At 34.2% G+C, this 27,381-nt stretch overlaps 3 protein-coding genes, 1 long non-coding RNA gene and 1 pseudogene across 4 annotated transcripts; 1 reads left to right on the plus strand and 4 right to left on the minus strand.

The window, feature by feature from the left end:
• Positions 1–771: 771 nt before the first annotated feature.
• Positions 772–2,475, minus strand: LOC125583670. The gene is made up of 3 exons (XR_007320709.1): positions 1,717–2,475; positions 1,272–1,648; positions 772–1,190 (listed from the first exon to the last, which is right to left on the minus strand). It is a non-coding gene; the product is annotated as an uncharacterized LOC125583670 (long non-coding RNA).
• Positions 2,476–2,512: 37 nt separating this feature from the next.
• Positions 2,513–7,028, minus strand: LOC106389475 (annotated as a pseudogene).
• A 2,599-nt stretch (positions 7,029–9,627) lies between these two features.
• BNAA02G08560D (protein OXIDATIVE STRESS 3 LIKE 2) lies at positions 9,628–10,788 on the plus strand. The gene is made up of 2 exons (XM_013858912.3): positions 9,628–10,110; positions 10,301–10,788. Exons 1-2 carry the CDS (start codon positions 9,842–9,844, stop codon positions 10,554–10,556), a joined length of 525 nt encoding a protein of 174 aa, XP_013714366.1. The 5' UTR covers positions 9,628–9,841; the 3' UTR covers positions 10,557–10,788.
• A 2,250-nt stretch (positions 10,789–13,038) lies between these two features.
• Positions 13,039–13,610, minus strand: LOC106418255 (arabinogalactan protein 14). Its single transcript, XM_013858923.3, has one exon. It carries the CDS (start codon positions 13,399–13,401, stop codon positions 13,219–13,221), a length of 183 nt encoding a protein of 60 aa, XP_013714377.1. The 5' UTR covers positions 13,402–13,610; the 3' UTR covers positions 13,039–13,218.
• A 3,966-nt stretch (positions 13,611–17,576) lies between these two features.
• LOC106389485 lies at positions 17,577–19,920 on the minus strand. Its single transcript, XM_013829752.3, has 7 exons — positions 19,529–19,920; positions 19,328–19,414; positions 18,990–19,247; positions 18,743–18,907; positions 18,626–18,679; positions 18,400–18,546; positions 17,577–18,330 (listed from the first exon to the last, which is right to left on the minus strand). Exons 1-7 carry the CDS (start codon positions 19,706–19,708, stop codon positions 17,953–17,955), a joined length of 1,269 nt encoding a protein of 422 aa, XP_013685206.2. The 5' UTR covers positions 19,709–19,920; the 3' UTR covers positions 17,577–17,952.
• Between the last annotated feature and the right edge of the window lie 7,461 nt (positions 19,921–27,381).

A 27,381-nucleotide genomic window follows, 5' to 3' on the forward strand; every position in this document is an offset into this window, starting at 1 on the left:
ACTGGATTTTTCCATGACAAGGTTTTAACGAGGCAACAAAGAACACACAAAAGATAGACACCCAAAAAAGAATGTTACAATTTGGGAGATGAAAATCTATCATTGTTCTGGAGATAAAAGGAATCCAAGAAATGATCAGATCATGAAGACTCATGCACTACTGAAGAATGGCGAAGTTCATTTCCTACAACTTCGTTCGAGTAAATATTTGGCTGTTTCATTCACCAAGACGCTACCCCTGCTACTTTCAAGAAGCTCACTCATCTTATTGAACTACGTTGTCTCAGAGATCTCGACGTATGTACACATGAGGGGAAGTCATTGCACGCTGCACTCTTTTTCCTTTAACTATGGTTTTTTCCTATTGGGTTTTTCTGGTGAGGCTTTTAACGAGGCAGCATCTTACGTGCATAATGGACATCAAGGGGGAGTGTTATGAATATTATGGTGATGCCATTATGGCAAGTCTTAAATATACTTGTTCTCCAAGTTTTACTTATTCTCCAAGTGGCTTTGTCCGCAAGCTATTGTAATCCTATATAAAGGACTCATTACTCATGGAATAACACACACCAATTCCTCTCTTCTCTTGTCTTCTCTTCTTTATTCAAAACAGTTTACAAGTTTTCGAAAAATTTCCATCTATTTTATTATTCTATTTACAAATCCCTTTGTTCTGATTAGCTTCTTGAAATGCATACGTAGGTCATTTTTTTCAAACATGTAAACTACGAATCTCTTTGTTCTTGTTATCTTCTTGAGATGGTAAAGAGCATAAATCTTATAGGTAGATTATTTTTTTCAAATGTGTAAACAAAACCTACTCTGTTTTCACAAAATAAAGAAATATCAGGAGATTCAAAAAATAAACCACAGACATGAAACACCAAACTAATGTTAGGGCAGAGAACGAAGAAACCTAAGAATATCATGTGTCTTCAAAAAAATACAATATTACATGTCTCTGAACTGGACATTTTCTTTTTACCATGTATTTGTTTCTACATCTTGATGAGAATGTCCCCACATTTAGACAAGTAGCGTTCGCTAGGATGTACGCAGCCACTTTCTTCCCTCGCTATGTGTCTAAATATTGTCTCCATTCCATGAAGATTTGTTGTTAAACAATTCGGAACAATTGTTGTCTTGTTTGATCCAGAGGTTCATCGGATCATTGCAACACTATTTACCTATGCATAAAAAACGTGATTATGAAATTTTTATCATTAAATCATTGATAAAGATTTACATCTCCGTTTTATACTGCTCACCTAACATACTAGCAAAGCTCCGACCTCAGTCTGGGGCCCAGATCGTCGATTCAGTCTCCTCCCCTCTTATGGCCGAAACGCTTGCCCTCAGACACGGAATGGAAGTTATGCTCCAATCCGGTATCCACACAGCTACTATCTTCTCAGATTGCCTAACGCTCATCAGAGCAATCAACAGCAACAGCCAGATCAAGGAGATCTACGGTGTCCTTCAAGACATCGATCGTCTCTCATCTAAGTTTGCGTCTATCCTTTTCCGGTTCATCCCTCGTTCTCAGAACAGAGAAGCCGATGTTTTAGCTAAACAGGCCCTTAAGGCCTTGTACCCCTCTGTTGTTCCTTTCTAAACTCGGCCCAGGGCCCAAACGCTTTTCTTTCTGCATTAATTTAAGTATCCAGTTGTTCAAAAAAAAAAAAAAAAAAAAAACATATCCTTAGTACATACCGACTTAAGCCAGATAGAATGAAGTCTTGGAGCGTCATTGGGATACTTGTTGGCACTTTGGAGTTTGGAACCACCTGTTAACTACCTTAGATAAGTAAGTCCTCTTCTCTTCTTCTGCACTTGGTATATGATATGATAAGATAAGATAATACGATGTGTTACGTGTCTTAGTGTCTCACAAGATTATTATTACTTAATGATCAAATTTGAAGTGAGGTTTTATTATTCATTGTCTTTTGGCTGAATATGTGATTCGATAGACCGAGTCAATTTAAAAATATATAGTGTCTCCGAAAATTATGACATTTCGTAAAGACCAAATCAAAGAATTAAGAATCAAATAATACTTTTTCAAAAAAAAAAGAATATAATATAATCTTGACTTGAGAACTTGAAAGATCCTATCTAACATGTGGTGGAGATGAGTCATAGACACTCTCATTCTCATGGGTCCATACTCCACATCCCATTCATGTAATTATTTACCAATAGAACTATTGTTATTGATCAACAGTGAACATTCTTACATATTGTTTCATATTACTTTGCACAAGAGAAAAAATTCATGTTTCCTAGTGTTTGATAAAATTCCATCTATTTTTATTTTATTTATACGAATCTATCGTTGTTCTGATTATCTTCTTGAAATGCATGAAATTATTGAATCTATTTTTTTGGTTTTTAAAATTGTTGGAATCCTTCTTACATCTAATGTTTTTTTAGGTCAAATATGTAAGCTAAACAACAGCTCTGTTTTCACTAACTAGAGAATGTCCGGAGATTTTTTTTTTTTTGTCAACAGTTTCATTTCATACTCAACTCAAACTAGAGTATTTAAACAACAAAGTTTGGGTACTAAACCCTTTGCAAAGGCAACAGCTAAACAAATTGCTGTGCATAAATTAGAACAACAAGATAAAGGAGTGAAGAGAGTGACAAGGTTTTCAAAGATGAAGAAACCTGTGATCTCATTCAAATCCATCCCTAAGCGTAGGGCAAAACAGGGGACAATTGAGTCCGAAAGACACGGGAGACTTGAGAGTCCAATTGATGTTGCAGATGGAGAAGCTGAAGAGCCTAATAGCTGTGAGCAGGACCACCATAGCCAAGTAGACCAGTCTGATACAATAGAATCCATAGCCACAAAGACACAATTCCATGTAGCAGCCTCGCAATGAGGTAATAAAGTGGTACTACAAAGAGTAACTTCCTCATACAGAGGTAAAACGAACTTCACCCTGAAACTCCAAGGGTGTGTAACATCCTCAAAACGAGGGAAAGAGTCATTCCAGAACATCATAACATCTTGCGACAGCTTGAAGGAAAGAAAACTGGGTCCATCAACGTGTGACCAAGGTTTCCCTGTGAAAAAATGCTTTGGCTGAGACCTGCACATAACAGTAAAGAGATACCCTCCAAAAGCTTGCGCTAAGGTAATAAAAGCTGCCTTTAGAAAGCAATTCACCGTCAATATTTCATCCTTCAAAGCCCAGTCCTCAAGACTTTGAAAAGATGAGCAATGTAAGGAGATACACTTGCAATCAGCAGAGACAAAATTTATCAGCTTGGACACCAGGGAATAACGGAAGACGGAGTACCTCCCCGTAATGGTGAGAGTGCGGATAAGAGAAACTTCAGCCAGTGGAAGAAGCAGCAGAAGAGGCTGAGTGGATATCACATCCACGTCATAGCAGAGATCCCATGGCATAAAAGCTTCAGATTCTGGAGGGACCGGAGGAACTATCGGAAAGGCCCTGTTGAAATCCAGATCTTCATTCTGGTGGAGGAGCTTGTTGTGCGGCTGTCTTGGACTCCGTGCGGTGGAAGAGAGTTCTCTACTCGTGGATACACCAGGAGCAACACCACTCGTGGTACCCAACACCATGGTTGAGGCAGGGGATTCCAGATCTAAGACTTGAAGAACGAAGGTGAAGGTCGCATCTGGAGGGTTTGGCGGCTCTGGTGGCTCTGTGAGAATGAGAGATTCAAACGGTATCGGAGGAATCGTGAATGGTGGTGGATCTGGTGGAGGTCGTGACCGCAGCGGAGGAGGAGCTTTACCCTTTGAAGCCATGGAAGAGGAGACCGAGCTTCTTCAGGAGGAGGAAGACTGAGCGCCGGATTTGGATCGGAGGAGGGCCATCAAACGGAGGCGCCTAGGGACGCGGACCTGGGAGCTTTTTTTCAACTTCATTAAATCGAAAACATTGTATTCTTCTAGAGAATGTCCGGAGATTATAATTGTTTTTATAAAAAAAAACAGGTGTCTTTCAGAGACACACACCATCACGTAAGAGTTCACTCAAACACCAACTGACATATCTCTGAAACTCTCTTAAGTTTCTTTAACTTCTTGAGCATGCGATGATATTTGTTTCGACATCTTGTTGAGAACGTCGCCATCTTTAGACAAGTAGCGTTTGCTAGTACGTAAGCAGCCACATTCCTCTCTTGCTCTGTGCCTTCATATTGTCTCCATTCCAAGATCTCCAGATGCGTTGATAAACATTCCGGATTTACTGTTGGTTCGTTCCATAGGTTCATCGGATCATTGTAACGGGCCCTATGTTGCTGAGACGAAAAAGAGAAACATTATGCATGTTAGTATTATAAATCGTTATAAAAGAAGGTAACACAAAAATGGTAGAATGATATTTCAAACAATTATAAAGCTATTAGTAACTTGATTCTGCTGCTAATTAACGTGTTAAAAGTATGACTAGGGGAAAACAAACATTTTCTGCATTTTTATTATCGAGTGTATTTGTTATTATATGTTCATATAACATATTAGTCAAATTTAAAGTAACCTAAAAAAGTCCCATACACCGTACCGATTTAAGCTTGAGAGATCGAAGTCGTGGAGCGTCATTGAGTATAGAAGCAAGTAGATTCGCCCATCCCCCAGAACATGTACATAGCTCTAGATGGTCAATACAGGGGGAGATAGTGCCACTGGGGTATGGAGTCTGCAATTAAACTATGTATTATATAATATGTAATGAGAATAACAAAACATAAAAAGAGAAATCTAGACTTGTGGTCACCAATAGTAAGAAACTGTTTACCTCTGAAGTTAGAGAACAGAGAGAAAGATGCTGAATTGATGTGAGAGATCTTATTTGATCACCTTTGGCATATGTTCAAACTTTAGAAAGTTACTGAATGTATCTTTAAAGTTCAGTTTCTCCAAAGGAGCATTTATCACAAACCCATGATTCTCCTCAACGTATGCGCGTTTCCCTTTAAAGTTTTCAACAGATAAGCTCTTCAAAGAAGGCACATTGATATTGAATATCATAACATTGTCATCTTGGGTTCGTTTCACAACCAAATTATCAAGAACCTCACAACCTTCTAGAAGCTTTGCAAGAGCTTCATCGCCCGAGAATTTAATTGACAAAAGGTGCAAGCTCTTGAGTGATGGCAAACAAAACCAAGGCGGAACAACCTTGAACATCACATCGTCATCTTTGGTTTGGTTTACAACCAAATATTCAAGAACCGGACAAACTTGTAAGAGACTTGGAATAGTTTCATCGCCCGAGGAGTTCACCGATAGAAGGTGCAAACTTTTGAGCGATAGCAAATGAAAACGAGGCGGAACAACGTTTATATTTATTGCATGGAGTATCAATGACTTTAAGGTTACGCAAGTACTCAAGCAACTTGGCAGTTTTAGCGTTTTTCCAGACATATGGATCCTCAACTTTCTCACAGATCGATTAACTGCGATGTTAACCCAAAAACTGATGTCTGAATCTAAATAGTTCCGACTAAGCTTGAGATGCAATCTCTCTAGAACTTAGTGATCCTTAGACAACAAAGATCCGTAAACAGAACTTAAAAAGGTCACTAAACTCTCATATGATTCATAATCATCATCAAACATTACATCAGACACCAGTTTCCAAGGATTCTCCCACCGTTTTGATAGAAGATGTGTTGCTACGTTCTCTTTAAACATCGGAAGTAATGAGAATATCTTCAAGATCAAGTCATCTGGCAACTCATTGATGTTCGGTTCCTCCATAATATTTTTGTCTGCTGGAGTTTCACTCACAGTTTCGGAAAATCCTAATTCGACTCGAACTAACCTGAAGGGGAAACTTGGGACGCAAACAAAGAAGAAACCTAAGAACCCTAGTTCAATTGTGTTTAGCAATTTTAAAAAAAAAATATTTCAAGAAAAAAAAACAATTTATGAGGAATCAAAACAGTCGTAATCAATAAAAGTTAATTTCCTAATCCTATAATTAACTTTTTCCGGCATTCCTTTTTTCTTAGTCTTACATGTTTCAATTACAATTGCAATCTTATCCTCTCGATTTATTTTCTTCCTTTTTTGATTGATTTAATTAAAATGGATACAACGAACGAAAACTGTCTATACGTTATAAAATAGAACAAGAAACCATACGAATCACCTCTTTAAATCTGTCATCAGCCGAAATAAAAGTAGAGAAATAGAGCAGAATTATGGCAATTCATGATGAAGATACTAATGTAATTAACAAAGTATCTTCATCATGAATTACCATGATTCTGCTATGTTTCTTTACAGAGCAGAATCGATTGACGATTGACGATTGAATAAACCTTGTCTTTTGTTTTATTCAGTGTTCATAATACAATCATTTGAAATTAAATATTTTTTAATTTTTAATAGATGACATTTTTTATTTATATATACATATTAAAATTTATTTAATTTTCTATTTTTAAAACAAAAACATCATTAACTATTTATATACTCACAATTCATAAAATATACTATAGAATATAAGGGAGCATATAACATACAAAGTTCATAAATTTAATATTAATAATTGAAAATGTATGTGTAACTTGAAAAAAAAAAATCTAAAATATTAATTATTAAAAAAACGTAGAGAGTAGTTGATATTATACTGAAGATATTCGAAATCATTATTTTTTAAAAATGTTTTCTTCATATGTCGGGAAAAAGCTATCTGAAGCCGGACAAGATTCTTGGTTTAAGGATATAGCGTAATTACCAATATACATAAAATGTCAATATAAAAATATTAGAGGATAGATCTTTGGTATATCTTATTTTACATTAAAAATTAGGGTAAAGTCGTTACTAGTGATGGGAACTAAAAAAATTTGGTCCAATTAACAATAAATCAGTTAAAATAAATATTAAAAGGTAACGATAGTGGTGACGAGGACATGATACGGATATGTTTAAAAGAATTGGTCTTATCCTCTTTGCTAACACACTACCATGTGGAATTGAAAACTCCTAAACAAATCTAAACCATATACTATTTAATAAATAAATCTTAGTATTTAATACAAACCGACGTTGTAATATTTTATCCTCTCTGCAAGCTTTAGACCTAATCTCTCTTATCTACTACTAGGTCCTTGTCCGCACTACGCGCGGATAGTATTTTGTTTTTTTTCTTCATATTTTTGTACTATTATGTCAATTGTTTAGTTTTATAAAATGTTATGTTTTTATTGTAAATTTGGAATTAAAAATCTAGTTTTTCCTTACTGTAAAGTAAGTTAATTTTTTTGAATCTTACCACAATACATTATACATAAAGAGAATATAGTTGGTCTTTATATTCTTATTTGGTGTAATATTGAAAATTTTGATGGTTTTTTTAAATTATATATATTAGGATTGATTTTCGTGACTATATTCTATAATTGTCTAAAAAAATTGTTTGTCCTATATAGACATCCACATAAATATGGACTTCTGATAAATTTGTTCATTGAGATATTTAGTTTCACTTTTAACTTTATTCTTTTTTTTGACATCCTCATGCTAGCTTGTGGGGCTAGCCAACTTGGTGCAAAAGGGTTTACAAAAGCTGATTGAGATGCGCGTGATCGGACACCTTTTGCTAGGCTATTCATACGGAATTTTAAAGCTCTAGGAATATAAGCAATAGAAAGTTCAGAAAATTCTTTAGATACAGCCTGTATTTCGTTGAGCTCCGAGTCCAACACAGGCCAATCTTTCTCCTTTTGAATAAGCATAACCAGTTGTTCACAGTCGATTGAAAGACCATCTCTCTGTGTCTAAACTTCAGTATCACTTGCATTGCCCATAGCAAACCTTCAGCTTCCGCTTACAGTGGTGATTTGGTGCATGTATATCGGTCCTTACTCCAAACAGCATTGGAAAGTCACCATCCATTAACACAAAGTCAAGTCAAGATATGTCTCTTTCATTTATCCAGGATGTCTAGCAGGAGCGTTTCTTTGCGAAAGAACAGTTGTGTCTGTTACCTCAACTCCCATGTCAATCTCCATAATCTTGTCTACACGTTGAGTTATCCTCCAACACTATGCTTCAATTTTATTCGCTAATGGAAAAAACATAATTCCTACGACACTATTAATGATTGTTTTTTTTGTTAGACCGATACGGCAAACTTATGTTTTATTTAACAAAACTCTTATTTTAATTTTGTATTAAAGAATCAATTATATTTTATATTATCCATAATTTTAGTAAATTTACTTATTTGTCATGTTTTTATTAGGTTTTCGCTAAATCATTGATTTATTATTTATTTTTAGCTAAGTCACTAATTTATTAATTTAAAAATACCCTTAATTAATATTATATATATATATATTAAAATGAATTTTTTATTAGTAATATTAAATTTCTATTTTATATTAAAATTTAGTTAGTTTTTCTTATTTGTCATATTTTATTAGGTTTTAGACTTTTAGATAGGTTATTGATTTATTATTAATTTCTAACTGATTCGCTAATGTGTTAATTAAAAGAATACCCTTAATGAATTTTATATATAATTAAAAACGAATTTTATTTTAATCATATAAAATTTATATGTTATATTAATATTAAATAAATGATTTTAAAATAATATAATAAAATTATCAAAAAAATTTAAAATAAGATAATTCTTATTTATATTTTATAGCTATCTGAAAACAATAATTTTATTATAAAAGTTAAAAAGATACAAAAAATTATAATTAAATATTATTCAAGAAAAAAACATTTATATAAAGATATTTTCTAAACTATTTCTAAGATATGAGTGTTTTAAAAAATTTAACACGGGATGTTTAGAACACGGGATTATGCTTATGAGAGAGTGGCTCGGGAATGGGCTTCGAGATGGGTCGTCATGAGAGAAAGGTAAATGGGGGAGACGGCGATTAGGTTATTCAGAGGATGAGAAAGCTGTGTGCGCTTTGGCTTGAGTCTCAACAATACGTAGATTAGGGTTAATGGGCTGGGCTGGGATAAAGTGAATTATCAGATTGATGGGATTAATGGGCTGGGCTGGGTGAAAGTGAATTATCTGAGTTTGGCTTCACTTCGGCTGATGGCGCAAAACAAAAATACGGAGTCGGAGAATGAGTTAGCGCACAGGAAGCCCGATCGTGATTTTAATTTGAAGCCTAATTTGGCAGTGACGTGGCAATTTGATTGGCCCTGATTATTTTGAGCATGTGGCTAGCTTTAGGAAGCTTAAAAATAGTCCCTTTTATATAGTGGGATTTAATTTTGGATCAAATTAATGCCTATAGTTACCTTATTATCATCTTTTAAACTAGAAAAAAACAATGATTTTTGGTGTTTTTCTTAATTTTTATCGTTTCTAAAATTATTGTGATGGTATAAAAGAGAATATTATCTCATAAATGACATATTAAAGAAAAAGGGAGTTACAAAAACAAAACAAAAGCGGGAAATGAGAGTGACGGCCCATACAATGAGAACCGCAAATCAGAAACACAATAATAGCAATTATCATATCATTTGCAATAGATAGATAGATAACAATAATAACAAAAGATGAAAGAAATATTTTGAGACAAAAAGTGAAATTGAACAGAAGGGTCAACGTTATCCACGGCTTGCACGTAAGTAATACCCACACATTTATTTATCCTTTTTTCTTTTTAAATTTTAAAAATAAAACTGGAACCTCTTCACATATCCATATATAAATGTACATGTATATCTTCTTCGAATAGAACTCATGTTTCTGTGTTCCCAATTGCAGAACAACAACACACATCTTCACATAAGAACTCTCTTGTTCTGTTTCTTATCCTGTTTCAAGAATTCATTTTACTTGATTTCTGTTGAAATATGAATCTGAATATAAAGAACGTGGGCAATATGATCTGTCAAGATTCAAGTAGGACACAAGAAGAAGAAGACCTTGTTGAAGGAGTTTCAAGATCGATGTTAGACGCTGAAACATTCTCCGGGGAAGAAGAAGAAGAAGATTTGTCATCTTGTTCATTATCTTCCATGTGTTCATCTGATTTAACAGAGGAGGATGATGATGCATCTTCATCTTCTTCAAATGGACCTCTTGAAGATCTCTCTGACCTCATGTTACACCTGCCAATCAAGTAAGAAAACATTCTCTGATCATATTAGTCTCTTAAAAACTTCTTTCTGAAGCAATTAATTTAGGGTTTTCAATTACTTAATGGTGAATGGATCTAAAGATTTCCTCATCTCAAGATCTCACCTATCTCAAAGATTGTCTGTTTTTATTGATATTTGTTTTCTAACACAAGTTGTTTAATCTTTTGGCAGGAGGGGATTGTCAAAGTTTTATGAAGGGAAATCTCAATCATTCACATCACTAGCAAATGTTAAAAGTCTTGAAGATCTTATGAAGAGAGGGTTTAATAATACAAGTAATAAAGCAAGAAGAAAGGCATGTAAGAGCACTGGAGGAATAATAGATCAAAGCTACAAAAAGGTTTATAGCCCAAAAGCTACAATCTCCAAGAAAGCCACAAGAACAGCTTCTTCTGTTCTCTCTTGTCTAGCCAGGAAAAGAATTTAGATCTGAGAGGAACATTAGTCTTTCTTTCTTTTTTTTTAATCATTTTTTACGATTCACCAAATCGGTTTCAGTAACATAACCAAAAATAAAACATGTTCACCTTAAATCTTAAGCCTGTAAGAAAGATATTTCAGTGTCTTAAATGTGTAGAAAAGTTAAATAGACTTGGTTGTACACCCTTTTTGGCCTTTGGCTCTGTTTAGTTGAATGTATCAAATCTTGTTGGTTCACATACCAAGAGACAGCTTGTCTCGTGTTCCGAACCGATAACGTGAAAAAGTTTATGTAATGGATCAGATCATTGATTGGTATGCCTATGCAAAAAAAAAAAAAACAGATGAAAACTGTCTCTGGAAATTTGGATTTGAGTGGAGTTTAATTTAGTACTCTCTACTCTGATAAGTTGTAGAGGTGCTCCTTCGAGAATAATAACTCGAGCACTTTTATATTCTTCAACTAACTTATCAAAAACTTGTGGGATATGGATTGTAGAGCTTTCTCCCTGTGAATGCCATTGTTATATTATATAAAAACTTATCCATCTATCAGTATTTTTCTCGTTCTGGCTGATCATACGTATATATATCTTTTACCTTCTCTCAACTCAAAAGGCGTTGATAAATTTTAGTAAACTCAATTATGCTGGTCTCATAATACTCACCCACCCCAAACCTTGCCATACTTAGAAGTTAGGATCGTCACCACTCTGCGAAAAAGGTGCAAACAAAAGTAATGCAGTGAGTGTGGAAAGAGAACGCCTGTGAGGAAATTTGGTTTGTTACCCGTAGACGGACGCCACGGACCACACTTTTCTATATCGTTCTCCATGAAGACATGATCCGAATTAAATCTAACTTGTGCTTCTTTGTAAAATGCCAGTTAGATATAACTAGAGGTTTCTTGGAATGAGTACCCTTTCCTTTGATCTTCGAACAGAGGTCCATAGTAAAAAAAATATACGGAGAAAACAAGAATATAAGTAAGCGAGAAAGGAGGTTTATTTGGAATTGAATCATGGCTTCCATGGCCGCAGTTTACTGTGTGTTTTGGTTGCCAAAGTAAGTCTCCAACCCGCGGTTTGTTCTCAATTTGACTGTCTAGATTACCCAAATAAAAACAACAGTAGAAACATTAGCAAGTGCCCAACAACCAAGAGATGAGACAGGTAATTGTGACTTCAGTTGTTTCAGTCGGGTAACTTCTGCAACAAGTGAACACCAAAGAAAGATACGACGCAAGCTAAGAAAAACAACCATACCTTTGGACAGGTCTTAATCAAATTTAGTGCACATCATTGGGAAATTAGAAGTCCAAGTTGCGTTAATACAAATAAACGTATGATGATGGGCTTAACGGGCCATATATTAGGATTTAAACAAGTTCTGCTAATACCATTTCAAAGGTAGTTTGTAAATGTATAGTGCATCCAATCAAACTATCAAGTAGGGGTAGTCGTTCAGATAGCGTTCGGGTTCGGATCGGTTACTTCAGATTTTTTTATAGGAGTATAGAACCTGTTCGGTTATTTCTACATTTCGGGTCAGATTTAGATATTATAAATTTGAGTTTGGTTATTTTGGATCGGATTCGGATATTTAGATTTTGAAAAATCATATTCTTCGTTACTTAAGTTTCTTGTATTTTAAAATATACATTTACATTAACTGATTTTCTAATTTTAATAGATTGAACGATTAATAGGTTTGAAGATAAAACTTAAAAAAAAACATTAATTTGATTGTTGTTTTAAAGTTTTGGATGTAACTTTCCACGAACGAAAGGTGCATTTGATATGTATTTTAAGTAAGTAGCAAATGACTTTGTCCATAACTATATGTATATCATCAGATCTTGAACCATGTACAACATTAATATAAATATTTTGAATAAAATGAAAGAAATAAAGTAGAAATATAAGGTTATGTATACATATGTTCAGTTATTTTTGAATATCTATTCGGGTACCGATATTATCCGTTCGGATTCAGATGACTAATTTCTTCAAATTTAATATCCATTAGAATATTTTGTTATTTTGGTTTAGATTTCAGTTCAGACTTTTCGGGTCGGTTTGGATATCGGATAAAATGTCCGAGCCTATTATCAAGGAAAACAGTGGTAAACCGTCAGTACCAAACGAATTAAAAGAAATATTTTGGGAAGAATTAAATTATTTGATACAATTTTTTTATATTAGTTGCATTCTTAAAAAAATATGCCATGTGACTACTTGAAAGATGTTTGCTTTTTGTCCGCTCTCACTTTAAAAAGGAAGCATACTAGCCAGCTTTAAGTTGCTTTTATATTAAGATTCGAATTTAGTATAGGACTAAAGGTCGATAAACTAACTAATGTTTGAACAAAAGACACCATAAAAAACAAATATATAAGTATATTATTAGATTATTATATCCAGCCTTACCGTATGAAAATTTCTCGATTTTTGTTTGCATCATATCTACCTTTGAAAATAATGAATAAATATATCAAAAGCGGAAAAATGATTATTACAGATATTAGGATGAGTCATTTTTAATAACGTTACATGGAAGAAATAGATCAAACTCAAGACATAAAATCAACAAGATGTCAAGAACTCAACGAGACACAAACAAATGATTTTATTTAATTCACTTAAAATATAAGAAGGGGAAAAAACTTCTTAAAAGAGTAATCCAAAGGCCAAAACCGTCACGGAGGCGAAGAAAGTAGGGATAAACGAGGATGCATCGGAGGTAGGGCTCGGGGCAGGAGCGTCAACCGCTGCAGCCGACTGTTGAACCGCAGAAAACACTATCAATGCAACCAAAATCGCTATGGAAAGCTTCATCTTCATTGCCTCCATTGTTAGTATTTTGGAATTGAGACTCAGAGAGAGCAGATGAAGAGAAGGAAACAGAGGTTTTGGTGTTTATTGTTGTTTTTGATTTATGACTTGTGAATTACATTTGTTAGTGTTTATATACACGAGAACGCATGAAAGGCCAAGTGTGTACATGTCACTTTACACCAGCGCGTTGAATAATTTAATTTTAATGTTCTCAATACTTTATAACAAAACCACGACCAATTTAATTTTAACTGTATAATATGTGTTATACTGTACCGTGGAATTGGTTTGTGACACGTACAAGGTTTTAGTTCTTTTTTACCGATTTTTGTGCATTATATAAAGAACTGGTTATGACAATTGAAACTAGAAATAAGAGTAATTGTTGGAGCTTTAAACCTAAAAGGCTACAAAAAGATGGACAAGAGGGATGATACTCAAAAGGATACAAGGCCAATGACTTTGAATAACATCGAAATATCACTGATTAAATATATATATATACACACATATATATACATATATAATATTTTAGAATAAAAAAATCTTCAAAATAAAGGTTAATGGTAGTTTTGAAACAAAATATAATATCAATAATAAATCTGTTTTCACTTAATTTTATCTTGTGAGCATTTGTTGATTTATATATTTCTCTTCTTACGTTATTTATTTTCTATTTGTTGAAGAGTTAGGTTTCTTTATCCCCTAAAATAAGAAGATTTCAAAGATATAAATGATATATGAACTATGAATAATACTATGTAAAGCTTATTTAGATAACACATATGCACATCAATTTCTAGTATTTTTTTACGCCTAAATTCAATTTCTTCAGAGCAGTTATTCCACAAAGAAATCGTATGAGAAATTGTTTTGATATTCAGATTTGTTTCTTGACTGTTAAGAAGATTGATAACTGTAAAAATGTCTCATTTGAATATGATATGTCTATAACCGAGTCTCCAACATGAAACAAATTTGTTTAACAAGTAAATAATTTCATTTTTCTTATATTATATAATAAATATATATTATTTACTGATAATAAAAATATAGTTATTCATCTATCACAAATATATATGCAAATATGTGAATCAAGTACAACAATCAAACAACATAATGATTTCCACAAAGAAAATTTAAAAAATATTTATGTTATGTAGTTTTATTTTATATTCTTTAAATATTATAATACAATATTATACATTATTTTTATAGAATTGAGAAATACATATAATATTTTATCCGCACGTAACGCGGTTAAAAAATCTAGTAAAAGTTAGGTTTCAACTTTTCAGTGTGCTCGTCCAATGAATGTTTTTTTTTTACTTTTTATTTCTCCGAATTGCTTTTTATTTAGTTTTTTTTCTTTCCTCTCTTACCACACTTTATCTATATCAGATTTTTTCATAATATAAATTATAAATGATCAGTAAACTTAATATATTTTTCTTTGTGTGTGTGAAATGAGTAGATATGAGATAAGCAATGACCTGTTGAGCGGTGAAACTGGACGATGGTTCCATGTGCTTAAGTAACATGATTTGGCCTAACCCATAATCTCTCCAAATTATTGTTCTCTTTTTCTCCTTTACCTTTTGTTTATCCTTTGTTATTAATCGACTTTGATATTTGATTTGGCGTATCAGTTTTTCGTTTATTATTCAGTATATCAAATATTTAGCTTCAACATTATTAAGTAATTATTGGAACGTTTAATTATGTATATTATCATAACTCATTGTATTTCGTCGTAACCTTTGTCAATCATCAGAGGTTCATCCAGTCGAATAATAATTTTCTGTATATCATTAAATTTATGATAGATCATACTTTTACAATTTAATAAATTAACTAGATCTCGAACCGCACAGATTTTTGTTTTCATTTATTTTTATATAAATATTTTGTTTTTAAGTCTAAAGTGGTATATATTATAATATATATATATGTCTATCAATTTTTAAAACATAATAAGTTTACGGTATATTTTTTTCATTGAATAAATTATTTCAAACTTTCACATGTATTTTTTTGTATCTTTTTCTATATATATATATTTAGATTATTATTTCATTATTAAGATCGTAACTATATATATAAAGATTAGTAAAATATTATTTTATTCTCATATTCAAAAATATTGTAACATTTCACAAATTATGAAAGTTTTTAAAAAAATTAAATTTTTCGCTTCATAGATTTATATTATCGAGTAAATAATTAAACACTTAATTTTTGTTTAATTTTTTAAATAAACTATATAATTTAAAATTTGTTTTCATTGGTTTAAGGTAGTAAAAATTAATCATTGTTAGATAATATGATTTTTGTTATTTAAAAAAAATCTTTATAATTTTAAAAATTAACATCAACAAATATTTAAATAATTAACATATGAAAGTATAGTATTACAACATTAAATTATATCTATTTAATTTATATTATATATAAACGCAATGGATCATCTATTGTTTAGATCCAATTATTGATAGCCCAATAAAATTTCTGGTAGACCCAAAATTTAAATGATAAGATTGTAGATTATATGTAAAATGCTTTCATAGGAATATGTCCATTAGGTATATTTTTGTTTTAATATATAAGATTATATAGACTATACTTAAGCCTTTAAATCTAGGGCTTATTTAGGGAATAACCAAAAAAAAAAAATTAGATTTTTAGAGAGAGAGATAAGAAGAGAAAAGAGGAGAGAGGGTTGGATTTTAGTTAGATAGTGAATTTTGTTTTTTTTCTTAGCTATTGGGTGCAATTTCTCTTAAATCTAACATGCATGATAGTTTAGACTTTAAATCACAGAAAAATGAAAATACTTTCATTTGCAGCCCTTAATTAGTTATGTTTATGTACTTTTTTTTCAACAGTTGTATTTATTCACTTCTAACTGAAAAAAAAATCAAGTTAGTTAATTAGTTATTTATAAAAGTAAACCACTAAATTATCATTTTCCTCAGTTTAAAAAACATTATTAGACACTTATAGTTGAAATGCTATATGCTGGCATTTCATTGATTAACAGAATAATTAGTTGGTGCAGTGAATCAAACATCCATCATTTCATAACCAAAATGTTCCAAAAAAAAAATCATTTCATAACCAAATGCAACAAAGGGAGAATGCAACCTTCTTGTCTTGAAGGTTACAAGAGATAAGACTTATCCGATTCTCTCTTTCACAATAACAAACTACAAACAAACTTGTTCTACAGACAATCTCTCTTTCCCACTTACAAATTCTCTTTTCAGTAAGCAGCAAATGCAACAAAGGAAAGACTCCTAAACAACCCGAAGCTCTGCAACCTCCATGTCTTCAAGGTTACAAAAGATAAGACTTATCAAATTCTCTTTCACACTTACAAACTGCAGACAGAGTTGTTCTCTTCCAACCCAAGTAACAAATAAAAACCCCAAAACCGCAACTAAAACCTAATCAAAACCTAGAAACCAAAAAGAAAGTGTCCTGAAAACAAGATAGTACATAAACAAGATAGTACATAAAGTGTAAGAAAAAATCAACAAAAACGATATTTTCACACTTTACATAAACATAAGGAAAATTCCAGTACAAGCGTTACTCTACATCTTCTTTCTTCTGTTCAGCAGAGGTTCATCCAGCTGAATAATTAATGCTGTGTTGATCTGTTGATTTTAAATTCTTTGGAAATTTAAATTTAATATTATAGACTATATATAGACTTATTTAGGGATTCATTTATATCTAGACAATCTAACATGTGTTAATGGTTAGCCATTTAAATCTCATATAAAATGAGCCATTTTGCATTAGTTGAATTTATTTTACCTTTAGAATAATTGTAAGTATTTTCTTCTGACTGAATAAATTAGTTGATTAGTTATTAATAAAAGTTAACAGCTTAATATTAATAAGCATCTTCCCCTTTGCTTTTTTCAATTTATGTAATGTCATTAAAATCATTATTAACCACTTTGTAGTTGAAATATCAAATCCTGTCATTTATTGATTAACAGAATAATTAGTTGATACAATGAATCAAACCTCCATCATTTCATAAGAAAATGCAACAAAGGAATCCTTATAACAATCCAAGGGCCTGCCACCTTCTTGTCTTGAAGGTTACAAGATATACACTTATCAGATTCTCTCTTTCACAATTACAAACTACAAACAAACTTGTTCTTCCAACAAACTTATCAAACTCTATCTTTCACATTCGCAAATTCTCTTCTCAATAAGCAGCAAATACAACAAAGTAAAGACTCTAAAACAACCCAAAGCTCTGCAACCTCCTTTTGTTCAAGGTTACAAAAGATAAAGACTTATCAAATTTTCTTTCACACTTACAAACTGCAGAGACACACTTGGTCTCTTTCAACCCAAGTAACAAACAAGAATCCCAAAACCGCAACTAAAACCTAGAAACCCAAAGGAAAAGTGTTTTAAAAAAAAAAACAGATAGTAAAGTGTAAGAAAAAAATCAACAAAAACGATATTTCCACACTTCACATAAACACAAGCGTTACTCTACATCTTCATCATCAACATCTTCCTTCTTCAGCTCACCATCTACTGACAATTAGGGTTTCTCCCAGGGCCTCCATAGTAAAAATAATGCCCCCAGTCACCATTCTTACCAACCTCAACATCATAGCAATTCGACTTCTCAGTAAAAGTGTTGAGCCCTTTTGGTTCCTTCAGGTTATTAGAGCTATCAACAACTTGAATATTCCGAAAGTAACTTGCTTTCGAGAACCCTGCATCAGGAAACTGACCGCTCCCCATTTGAGTTGTCGTGTGGTGACCGTCCTCTTCCATGTTCACTACTTCCCCACCCCATTCCACTATCGACGCACTCTCTGCTAAGTACGAGAACAGGAAGCTTGGCCAGTACCCCAAAACATACCCGTCCCCAAACTGCATCCACCAGTGCCCTTCTTTCGGATCCTACAAGCAAAAAAAAATGCACCAGTTAACATATTTGGTAATGATGTGATAATGGAAACTAGTTCTCACCTTCCAAATGGTAATGCTGATATCGTATTGCGAGTTATGGAAGCCAGAGACAGGAGATATACTAGCTCCCATTGCTATTTGGCTGTTGATTTGTATAAAACCGGAACAAAGGAGATTGTAGCAGCCAGTAGCTTGGTAAGCATCACTCTGTTGTTAGTTCAAAATATAGAAAAACAGTAAGAATCATCAATAAATAGAATAAAACTTAACAAGGTTTGAAGCTTACCGTCCAGTATGTGAATAGTCTTGTATTGTTATCACCATATAGATCCGGACTAACCTGTTTTGTGTATGTTAAAAAAAGCTAAAGATGTAATGTAAAGAAGTTAAAATAGATAGGTACCTGCCAACCAGCTTCAATGCTGTTGAGATCTTGACCAAAAGCACCACCAAGGATCCACAGCTGAGACAAGCTGAACTCATTTGAGCTTTGGACTTTAGGTTCCCAAACGTTTATAGTAGCCTTAGCTCCGTAAAACTTGCCTCCTTCCACATAAGCTATAGCGTGCTAAATGCCACATTACCAAAAAGAGAGGTTTTAGATCAAGAAAAACTCATGTAGGTGGGGAAGAACCAGAGTCAGTCTTTACCTGGTGACCACTTTGGTTGGCGAGATCAGGATCAGCAGAACGCGGCAGGGGGACTGTACGGTGCTTCTTCTTACCGTAGCGTTTAGCGGAGCTTGCTCTCAGAACGTCTTCTTTCTTTGTCCTCCTCACTGGTATTGTCCCTGAGGAACACGCTCCGGTCTGGTGCCATAACTGAGTGACTGGATTGGTTCTCTCTTTTGGTTTCTCAGATACTTTCTTCTCACCAAACAGCAGGTCAGGGATGGTACTAGGATTCATCTGTTTAAAATTAAAAAAAAAAAACATAATAAGACAAAAAACTGAAAGGGATTGAGGCAAAATGGTGAATGAAGATTGACCTGAATCTTGTGATCTTTGAGGAAAGGATGGCCAAAAGCTGGTTGCTTTGAGATATGAACACAGTCTATTATGTCACCGTCTGGACTCTGTTCACACACACACATACACAAGGAGTTAGATTTTCACATAATAATCAAAAGAAAGGTTTCAACTTTATTCTTACTAGACGATGGAACCAAAGCTTGCATGAAAGTAAAAACCTGAATGCTCTTAACGGCTGGTTTGTTCAAGCGTTTCAAGTGTTTGTGCACTTCCAAGTTCTGACTCGAGACACTGAGCCTCCCTGCTGCGCATGTTAGAGAGAGCAGTCCCCAAGAGCAGAACCATACCAGAAACCCTCTGAAAACCCTCTCATTGCTAAAATGCGCCGCAGAACTCATCTTCTCAGTTTAAAGACAACAAGAAGAGAGAGGGAGAAAGAGAGAAATGGGTTCTCACTAATCTAAGAAAGCTCTTTATTTGGAAAAAAAGCTAGCAGCTTTATTAGTCTTCTTCTCGCTACAAGACCTCTTACTCTGTAACCCACCACCACTAACACCAGTGATTCTGCAGCGACATTGGAGTGGGTCTCTCTCCTTTTTTGATGATGAAAAGACTCCCGCTTTTTGTCTCTCTCTCTCTCCTTTTCTTTTTTGGTCACTTTCTCTCTCTCTACTTTTAATTAACCCTTAAAAAAATACATGTTATGTATGAGTAATAAAGACAAAACTAATAAAGATCCAATTACTTTTACAGCCCTCAAAAGTAAATAATTACGGAAACGAATCCGTCTAAAAACATCATTCGGAAAACCCCCCTCAACTTTCTCTAATGGGAATTCAAATGATTATTTGTTATTCAAATGATTATTTGTTTAATGGGTATTCAAATAATTGTCTGTTTAATGATAAAAACATTAAAGGTAAAAAATACATGTGTATAAAATGAGTTTTGTGCTGTCTTTGGTATAACAAATAAGAAGATTCGTTTTGTGATGTCTTTGAGTTTCACTGAAAGGTAAGGTTAATCTAATAAGGTCACTGGATCAGTCTAATATTCAAACTCTAAGAGAAATGTGTGGCATAACTCTACTTTCTTAAGAGAAATGAGATGTATAACATGTGTTAATCACAAATCAATATTATTCCTAACGAAATAAGAGTTTTGGCATATGCTCATATAAAAAATAATACCATTGTAAGTTCTATAACTGTAAAAAAAAACAATTTGAAATATGATGCATGTAGGAACCCACGAGCATGGCGAGTTAGTCGATGATATTTCACTAAATCCAAAGAGCAACCAACCAAAATACGCAAGTTCCATACTATTTGAAACGACCGGCCTTCGCATTAAATTGCATCAAACTAACTTATCACTAAGTTTGGTAGTTTAGTGTATCTTGTATTATTAACGCTGAAATGACACAGAATATATCAAAAAATTATTTGCTACTTTTCAAGCATATATTCCTCTTTTACATTAGTGTTTCTTTCGGTTAATTTATGATTTTGAAATGAGAAAATTCCGAAACATCGTATCGAACGATGTCAATAAAGATACAATAAATAAACGAGAACAAAGTTCTGCAAAAAGTGTCAACTTTATCAGTAAATATTAAACATACTGTTTTGACCCATCATGCTACTGGTCCAATAGCTTATTACTTTTTGTTAAATACATAATATATATTTTATTTGACCAACTCAGATTAAACAACTAATTACATTTTTTTTGAGAAAACTACTAATTACATTGTTTTGTTATAAAATATATATATATATATATATATATATATATATTTTCTGATATCAGGAAATAGACAACTAAAACTACATAGATCATAATGAGTATTCTACAAAACAAAGCTATTTTCCATTTAAAGGATGGATTTAGAGCATCTCAATCTTTATTCCATAATTTATTATAAAATAGAGTAACGAAGAAACAAAAAGTGAATACTACATAAATAGAGTGATTTTTTATAGTCATATTCGATTTTTCATTTCATTTTTGAAATAAATTATAGAGTTGAGGATAGAGATGCCTTTAGAGTGCATGATAACCATAGAGAAATGAACATAAAAATATCTTATTTGTAAAAAAAATTCGGTCATTTCTATGGAGTTGGCTTATAAACTATTATATAATTATTTTAAAATTTTCTGTTGAACACACTTAAATTTTATCTTTAAATTGACTTAGTGTTTTTTATTTACCAAAATTTACTTAATATTATTTATATGTTATTTAAAATTTTCCGTTGAACACACTTAAATTTTATCTTTAAATTTATCTTAAAATCTCACTAAAACATTAACTTGATTATAATACTTTTAACAACACTAAGAAATATTATCTCCATGTACAAAAGATTAATGTTCTACTTTTTTATTATACACTAAAGAGTAAGGTTTTAAGTTTAGTTAATGCATTTCACTTTAAAATTAAAACATAAATTTAAAGTAAAATATATAAGTGGATGAAATTTATTAGGAAGCAAATAAAACTTGATAAAATTTACAAATTAAATCATATAATAATAAATAAATAATAAAATAATAAAATTAAAATTTTCTTAATATGTATAAACAACTTTAAATATCCTTTTTTAAAAAAATAGAGGGAGTATAAGTTTGTAAAGTTAAAGATAAGCATAACAGAAAGTCTGAGTGGAATAAAACAAAGCTTTCACATTGATCCAAAATTTAGAATATGTTAAAATTAAAATAAACTATAATTCAAATATGAAAAATGTGTAAAATGATGGAAATTAATGAAATTCGATAAAAGTAATAAAATCGTATGTTATAAACCATGTTCGAAAACGCGCCCGAGTTGACGAGTCGGCCGTGTAAGCGTTAGGCATGTGCTCACCGTGGCGAGGAGGAGCAAATCGGAGTGGCTAGGCGGTGGACTGATTTTTTCCCGATTTGACTGTGGAAACAATGAAATCGGCGTCTAAAATACAAACACGTGTTGCTAAACTGAGAAAATTTGACCCAAATCGATACTTGTTTGCATTTTTAAGTTTTAATCAGCCAAAAAATGATAGGAAAATGAATACTCGCGTTTGAATGGCGGCTAGGGTTGCAGAGAAATTTAGCAAAGAGATGAGGGTAGATATGTAATTACCTTTTAATGAATTAAATCCAAAAAATATAAGAAAAATTTAGACATGGGCTTCGAACCCAGGCCAAGAAGGCATTTTCCAACGTCTCTAACCACTGGACCGCGTCGACATTAGTAAAATTGATACCAAATCAAATATATATTAGGAATACGGTCTAAAAATTACTCCCCAATTAATCCCCGTTTAGTCTCCGATTTTTTGATAAATCGCTAGGCCCAGACCGACCGCCCGACTCACGCCTAGCGTAGTTTCGAACATGGGTTATAAATAGTGGTGTAATTTGAGAATTGAATAGCAAATATGGTTAGTACGAGTTGCCTGGTAAAAATAATGCTGTCTTTTGTTTGTTTGCAAATAGTTCCAGTCTAGTTAAGGACTATAAACCTGTATATTATGGGGAAGCAGACACAAGATTATCTGTCCCGATGTAGCTGTTGGTATATCTTCTGTTTCGGTTTGTTCGCCGTTACCAAGGGAAACGGAGACAGTGCCAGTCCCCGTTTAAATTCTGACGGCGTCATCTCGTTGATTGACTCGACGAAGGGCAAAGACGGAGAAATAAATTAAATCAAATCTAACGAACCGTGGGGAATCCAATACGAGTCAAAGACTGCAGCAGAGCATCATTATGAGATTCCACAGAAAAGAGAGATTTTAAAAGAACTTTACATATTTCCTGTACTTAATTTTCATTTGTATCAGAAGTCATGAAAAACAAGCTAGTGTCAGAAGGCTTTTCTAGTTATTCCATGCCACTTTGAAGCAATTAAAAAACATAACTGTTTATAAATAATAACTATAATGCTTAAAACTCTAATTTCCTAGTCCGTAAGAAGAACGAATTTCATAAAATGTTCTCTTAATTAATTTCTTATTCTTGTTTATTTGGTTAAATAGCTTTGAGAAAGGTAGGTACATGAAGTAAAAAAGATGAGCCTATACATGTTTCTTTCGGGTTCTTTTTGTTTTTTTTTGTTTTGGTAACAAGTCTTTAATTAATTTAGCCATCATCCTCGTTAATCACGACCCTTGTCTTTTCTAACTACAAAAAGTAAACTGTACTCCTTGTCTAACGTGCGTGCACTAAACAGACAAAAGTGATTACCGCAAATTACATCAACGTTCATATAATCTCTCGGTACTAATCGGACTGTTGGATGCATCTGGTATCATGTTCTTTTCATAACTAAAATTTTGTTTCCTGACCGTTTTGATTAAAGACTGATCTTTAGAAGTTAGAAAACAATGTACTAATGTTACAAGGGATTTAAAAACGTCGGTCAGTCCATTCTGTTATAGTAGTACTTGACATATGGGCCCATATCCATATATGCAATGTTCTTACACCAGCTAGATTTTGTGGATATTTGAGCACGACAAACTTTTGGTAATTTGTCATTGCAGAATCAATGGTTCTTATAGTTAAAGCCTAAAGGCATGCGTTTCATTATTACATAAGTCTGTCTTTTAAGCATTAGTTCTTGTTAGAAATGGAGTTATATAATGTTAGCGGTAATTATGATCCGCAGAGATAGAGCGAAGTGAAAAATTGAATCGATTTTAAGTTCCTATCGATTAATCTAAAATCACAATTTCGTGATCCTGATTTAATTCTCATTTCATGAATATCAAAGTTTTTTGTTCTTTCTAATTTTGTTTCCAAATTGAATACGGGACTTGTTGCCACTTAAGCCTTCATCGGTGGTTCATCCTATTCGTACGAACTTGGGCCAATCTTAATCCTACTCGCACTGACTCGGGCCAAGTTGGATTTGTTTCATTTACACTAACTAATATAACTGTTGGAGCAAATTGAAGAACGAGAATAAAGGAGATGATGGAGTTTGAACGTGTCTTAGTTGTTTGGTTTGGTTAATAATCAACAGAGTCTTTAGGCTCAAGTTGTGTTAGTTGTTAGCTCGTGTGTTAGCGTAAAAGTAGGAGTCGTTTGTTAACCTTGAAGGCTATATAAAGCCATTTGCTATTGATGAATAAGATCAGAGTTTTCAGAATATTTTCAGAGCTTTATACATTACAAATTGGTATCAGAGCTCTGTTCTCTAACTCAAAAGCCGCAGCTTTTCAAACAAATTGTGAGAGATGGGAGATGATAAGATGAAACTGCCGCAGTTCGATGGGCACTGGGATCATTGGAGCGAAGTAATGGAGAACTTCTTCCGTGCCAAGGGACTGTGGAGAGTCATTGAAACCGGATACGAGGAACCAACGATCACAACCGTCTTGACAGCCGAGCAGAGGGAGCAGCTGGACAACGCCAAGACAAACGATCACAAGGTCAAGCACTACCTCTATCAATCCATCGATAGGGTAACGCTTGAACAGATCTTGGATAGAAAGACATCTAAGGTCATTTGGGACTCCATGAAGAGAAAGTTTGGTGGAAATGATCGTGTGAAGAGGTCGCTGCTACAAAAACTCAGGAGGGACTTTGAGTTATTGGAGATGAAGGAGACTGAGAAGGTGGAAGAATACTTTACGAGAGTTCTAGCCATCACAAACCAGATGAGAAGCAATGGAGAAGAGATGCCAGATCAGAAGGTAGTGGAGAAAATTCTCAGGACCCTAAGCGAGAAGTTCATGTACGTGGTAGTCTCCATAAAGGAGTCAAAGGAGATAGAAAACATCACGGTGGAAGAACTGCAAAGTTCTCTGGTGGTTCACGAACAAAAGTTCAGAAAGCCAGAAAAGGAAGAAGACAAGCTGTTGATTGTGACACAAGGAAGAGGTTCGGGAAGCAGAGGAAGAGGGTTCAATGGAAGAGGTAGAGGAAGAGGACGTGGTCGAGGCTTCACCAACAAAAGCACTGTTGAGTGTTACAAGTGCCATAGACTTGGACACTTTCAATATGAGTGTCCAAAGTGGGAGGAGGAAGCAAACTATGCTGAGGAGACCGAAGACATGTTGCTCATGGCCTACGTTGAAGAAGAAGAGACTGATGAAGAGATCATCACTGACTTGGTGCTGATGACTCACTCAGAAGCACGAGAGACAGCAAGAAGGACGTCATGGTTCTTAGACTCAGGGTGCTCAAATCACATGAGTGGTGATCGAGAGCTATTCTCTACAATGGATGGGAAGTTCAAGCACTCAGCCAAGCTTGGGAACAACAAAAAAATGGAGGTTGTTGGAAAGGGAAACGTGAAGATTGTGCTTAGAAACACGGCTTACACTATAAGCGATGTTTTGTACATTCCAGAGCTCAAGAACAACCTTCTCAGTCTGGGACAGCTGCAAGAGAAGAACATCACTGTCATCATTCAGAAGGGGATGTGCAAAATCTATCATGATGAAAGAGGTCTGTTGGCGGAGAGCAAGATGAGCATAAACAGGATGTTTATACTGACGGACCAAACCAGTGAAGCTGAGAGATCAAAGCAACATTGCTTCCAGACAGTCACAGAAGATATGCCAAAACTGTGGCATGAACGCTACGGTCATCTCAGTCATCGCGGGATGAAGACGTTGCAGAGCAAAGAGATGGTGCGAGGACTTCCAGCATTTGACACTCAGAGCTTCACATGCTCAGATTGCTTGGTGGGGAAGCAATCAAGAAATCCCATCCCTAAGAAGAGTACATGGAGAGCTAAAGAAACACTTGAGTTGCTTCACTCTGACATCTGTGGGCCCATCAGTCCTACGTCTTCTAACGGAAAGAGGTACATACTATGCTTCATTGATGACTTCAGCCGCAAGGCATGGGCGTATTTCTTAAGTGAAAAGTCAGAAGCATTCACCCAGTTCAAATTGTTTAAGAAGAAGGTTGAGACTGAGACTGGTAAAAGCATAAGAGGCCTGCGAACCGACAGAGGAGGAGAATACACGTCTCAGGAGTTCTCAGACTTCTGTAAAGAGCATAGGATCCGACGACAACTGACCGCGCCTTACACTCCACAGCAAAACGGCATTGCAGAGAGGAAGAATCGAACGGTAATGAATATGGTCAGATCATTACTCTCGGCCAAGAAAGCTCCAAAGTGCTTCTGGCCTGAAGCTGCGAACTGGACATTCTACGTCCTAAACCGCTGCCCCACTCTTGCTGTGAAGAACATCACGCCTCAAGAAGCATGGAGTGGAGTTAAGCCAAGTGTGGATCACTTTCGAGTGTGGAGAAGTCTCAGTCATGTCCATGTATCTGATGCAAAACGAACCAAGCTTGACGACAAAAGCATGGTATGTGTTCTAATTGGATTCTCTGAAGAGTCAAAGGCGTATAGGCTCTACAATCCAAAGACAAAAAGAATTGTAGTAAGCAGAGATGTTGTATTTGAGGAGAAGAAGGGTTGGAACTGGGAAGAAGAACAAGACTATCAGATAGAGTCTGATCTCACTTGGAACGATGACAACGTAAGCTGGGAGGACAGTGAAGAAGAAGCAAGTGATGATGAGGTTCCAGTAGCTGCAAACAATGATGAGGCTCCGGTAGCTGCACCAGAACAAGCCAACGAACCAGAACAACCCGTTGAGGTGGCAGAGGAAGTTCACAACGAGCAAGCAGTACAAACCCGGGAGGGTAGAAGAGTAAGACGCCCACGCTACCTGAATGACTACGTCACTGGAAGTGTGATGATTGATGATGAAGATGAAGTTCACATGGTCAACATGGTGGAACATAACGCTACGGATCCATCTACCTTTGAAGAAGCAAAAAAAGCCTAAAGTGGAGAAAAGCCATGGATGAGGAGATGAACTCGATAGTAAAGAACCAGACGTGGGAGCTTGCAGACTTACCAGTCAAAGCCAAATGCATCGGTGTGAAATGGCTATACAAAACAAAATTCAACGAAAATGGTGAGGTAAGCAAGTTCAAAGCTCGCTTGGTGGCAAAAGGATATTCTCAAGAGCATGGGATAGATTACATAGAGGTTTATGCTCCTGTTGCTAGAATGGATACCATCAGAACCATTCTTGCCACAGCCGCGC

Source organism: Brassica napus, chromosome A2 (assembly GCF_020379485.1).
Source record: "Brassica napus cultivar Da-Ae chromosome A2, Da-Ae, whole genome shotgun sequence".
Classification (NCBI taxonomy): Eukaryota; Viridiplantae; Streptophyta; class Magnoliopsida; order Brassicales; family Brassicaceae; genus Brassica; species Brassica napus.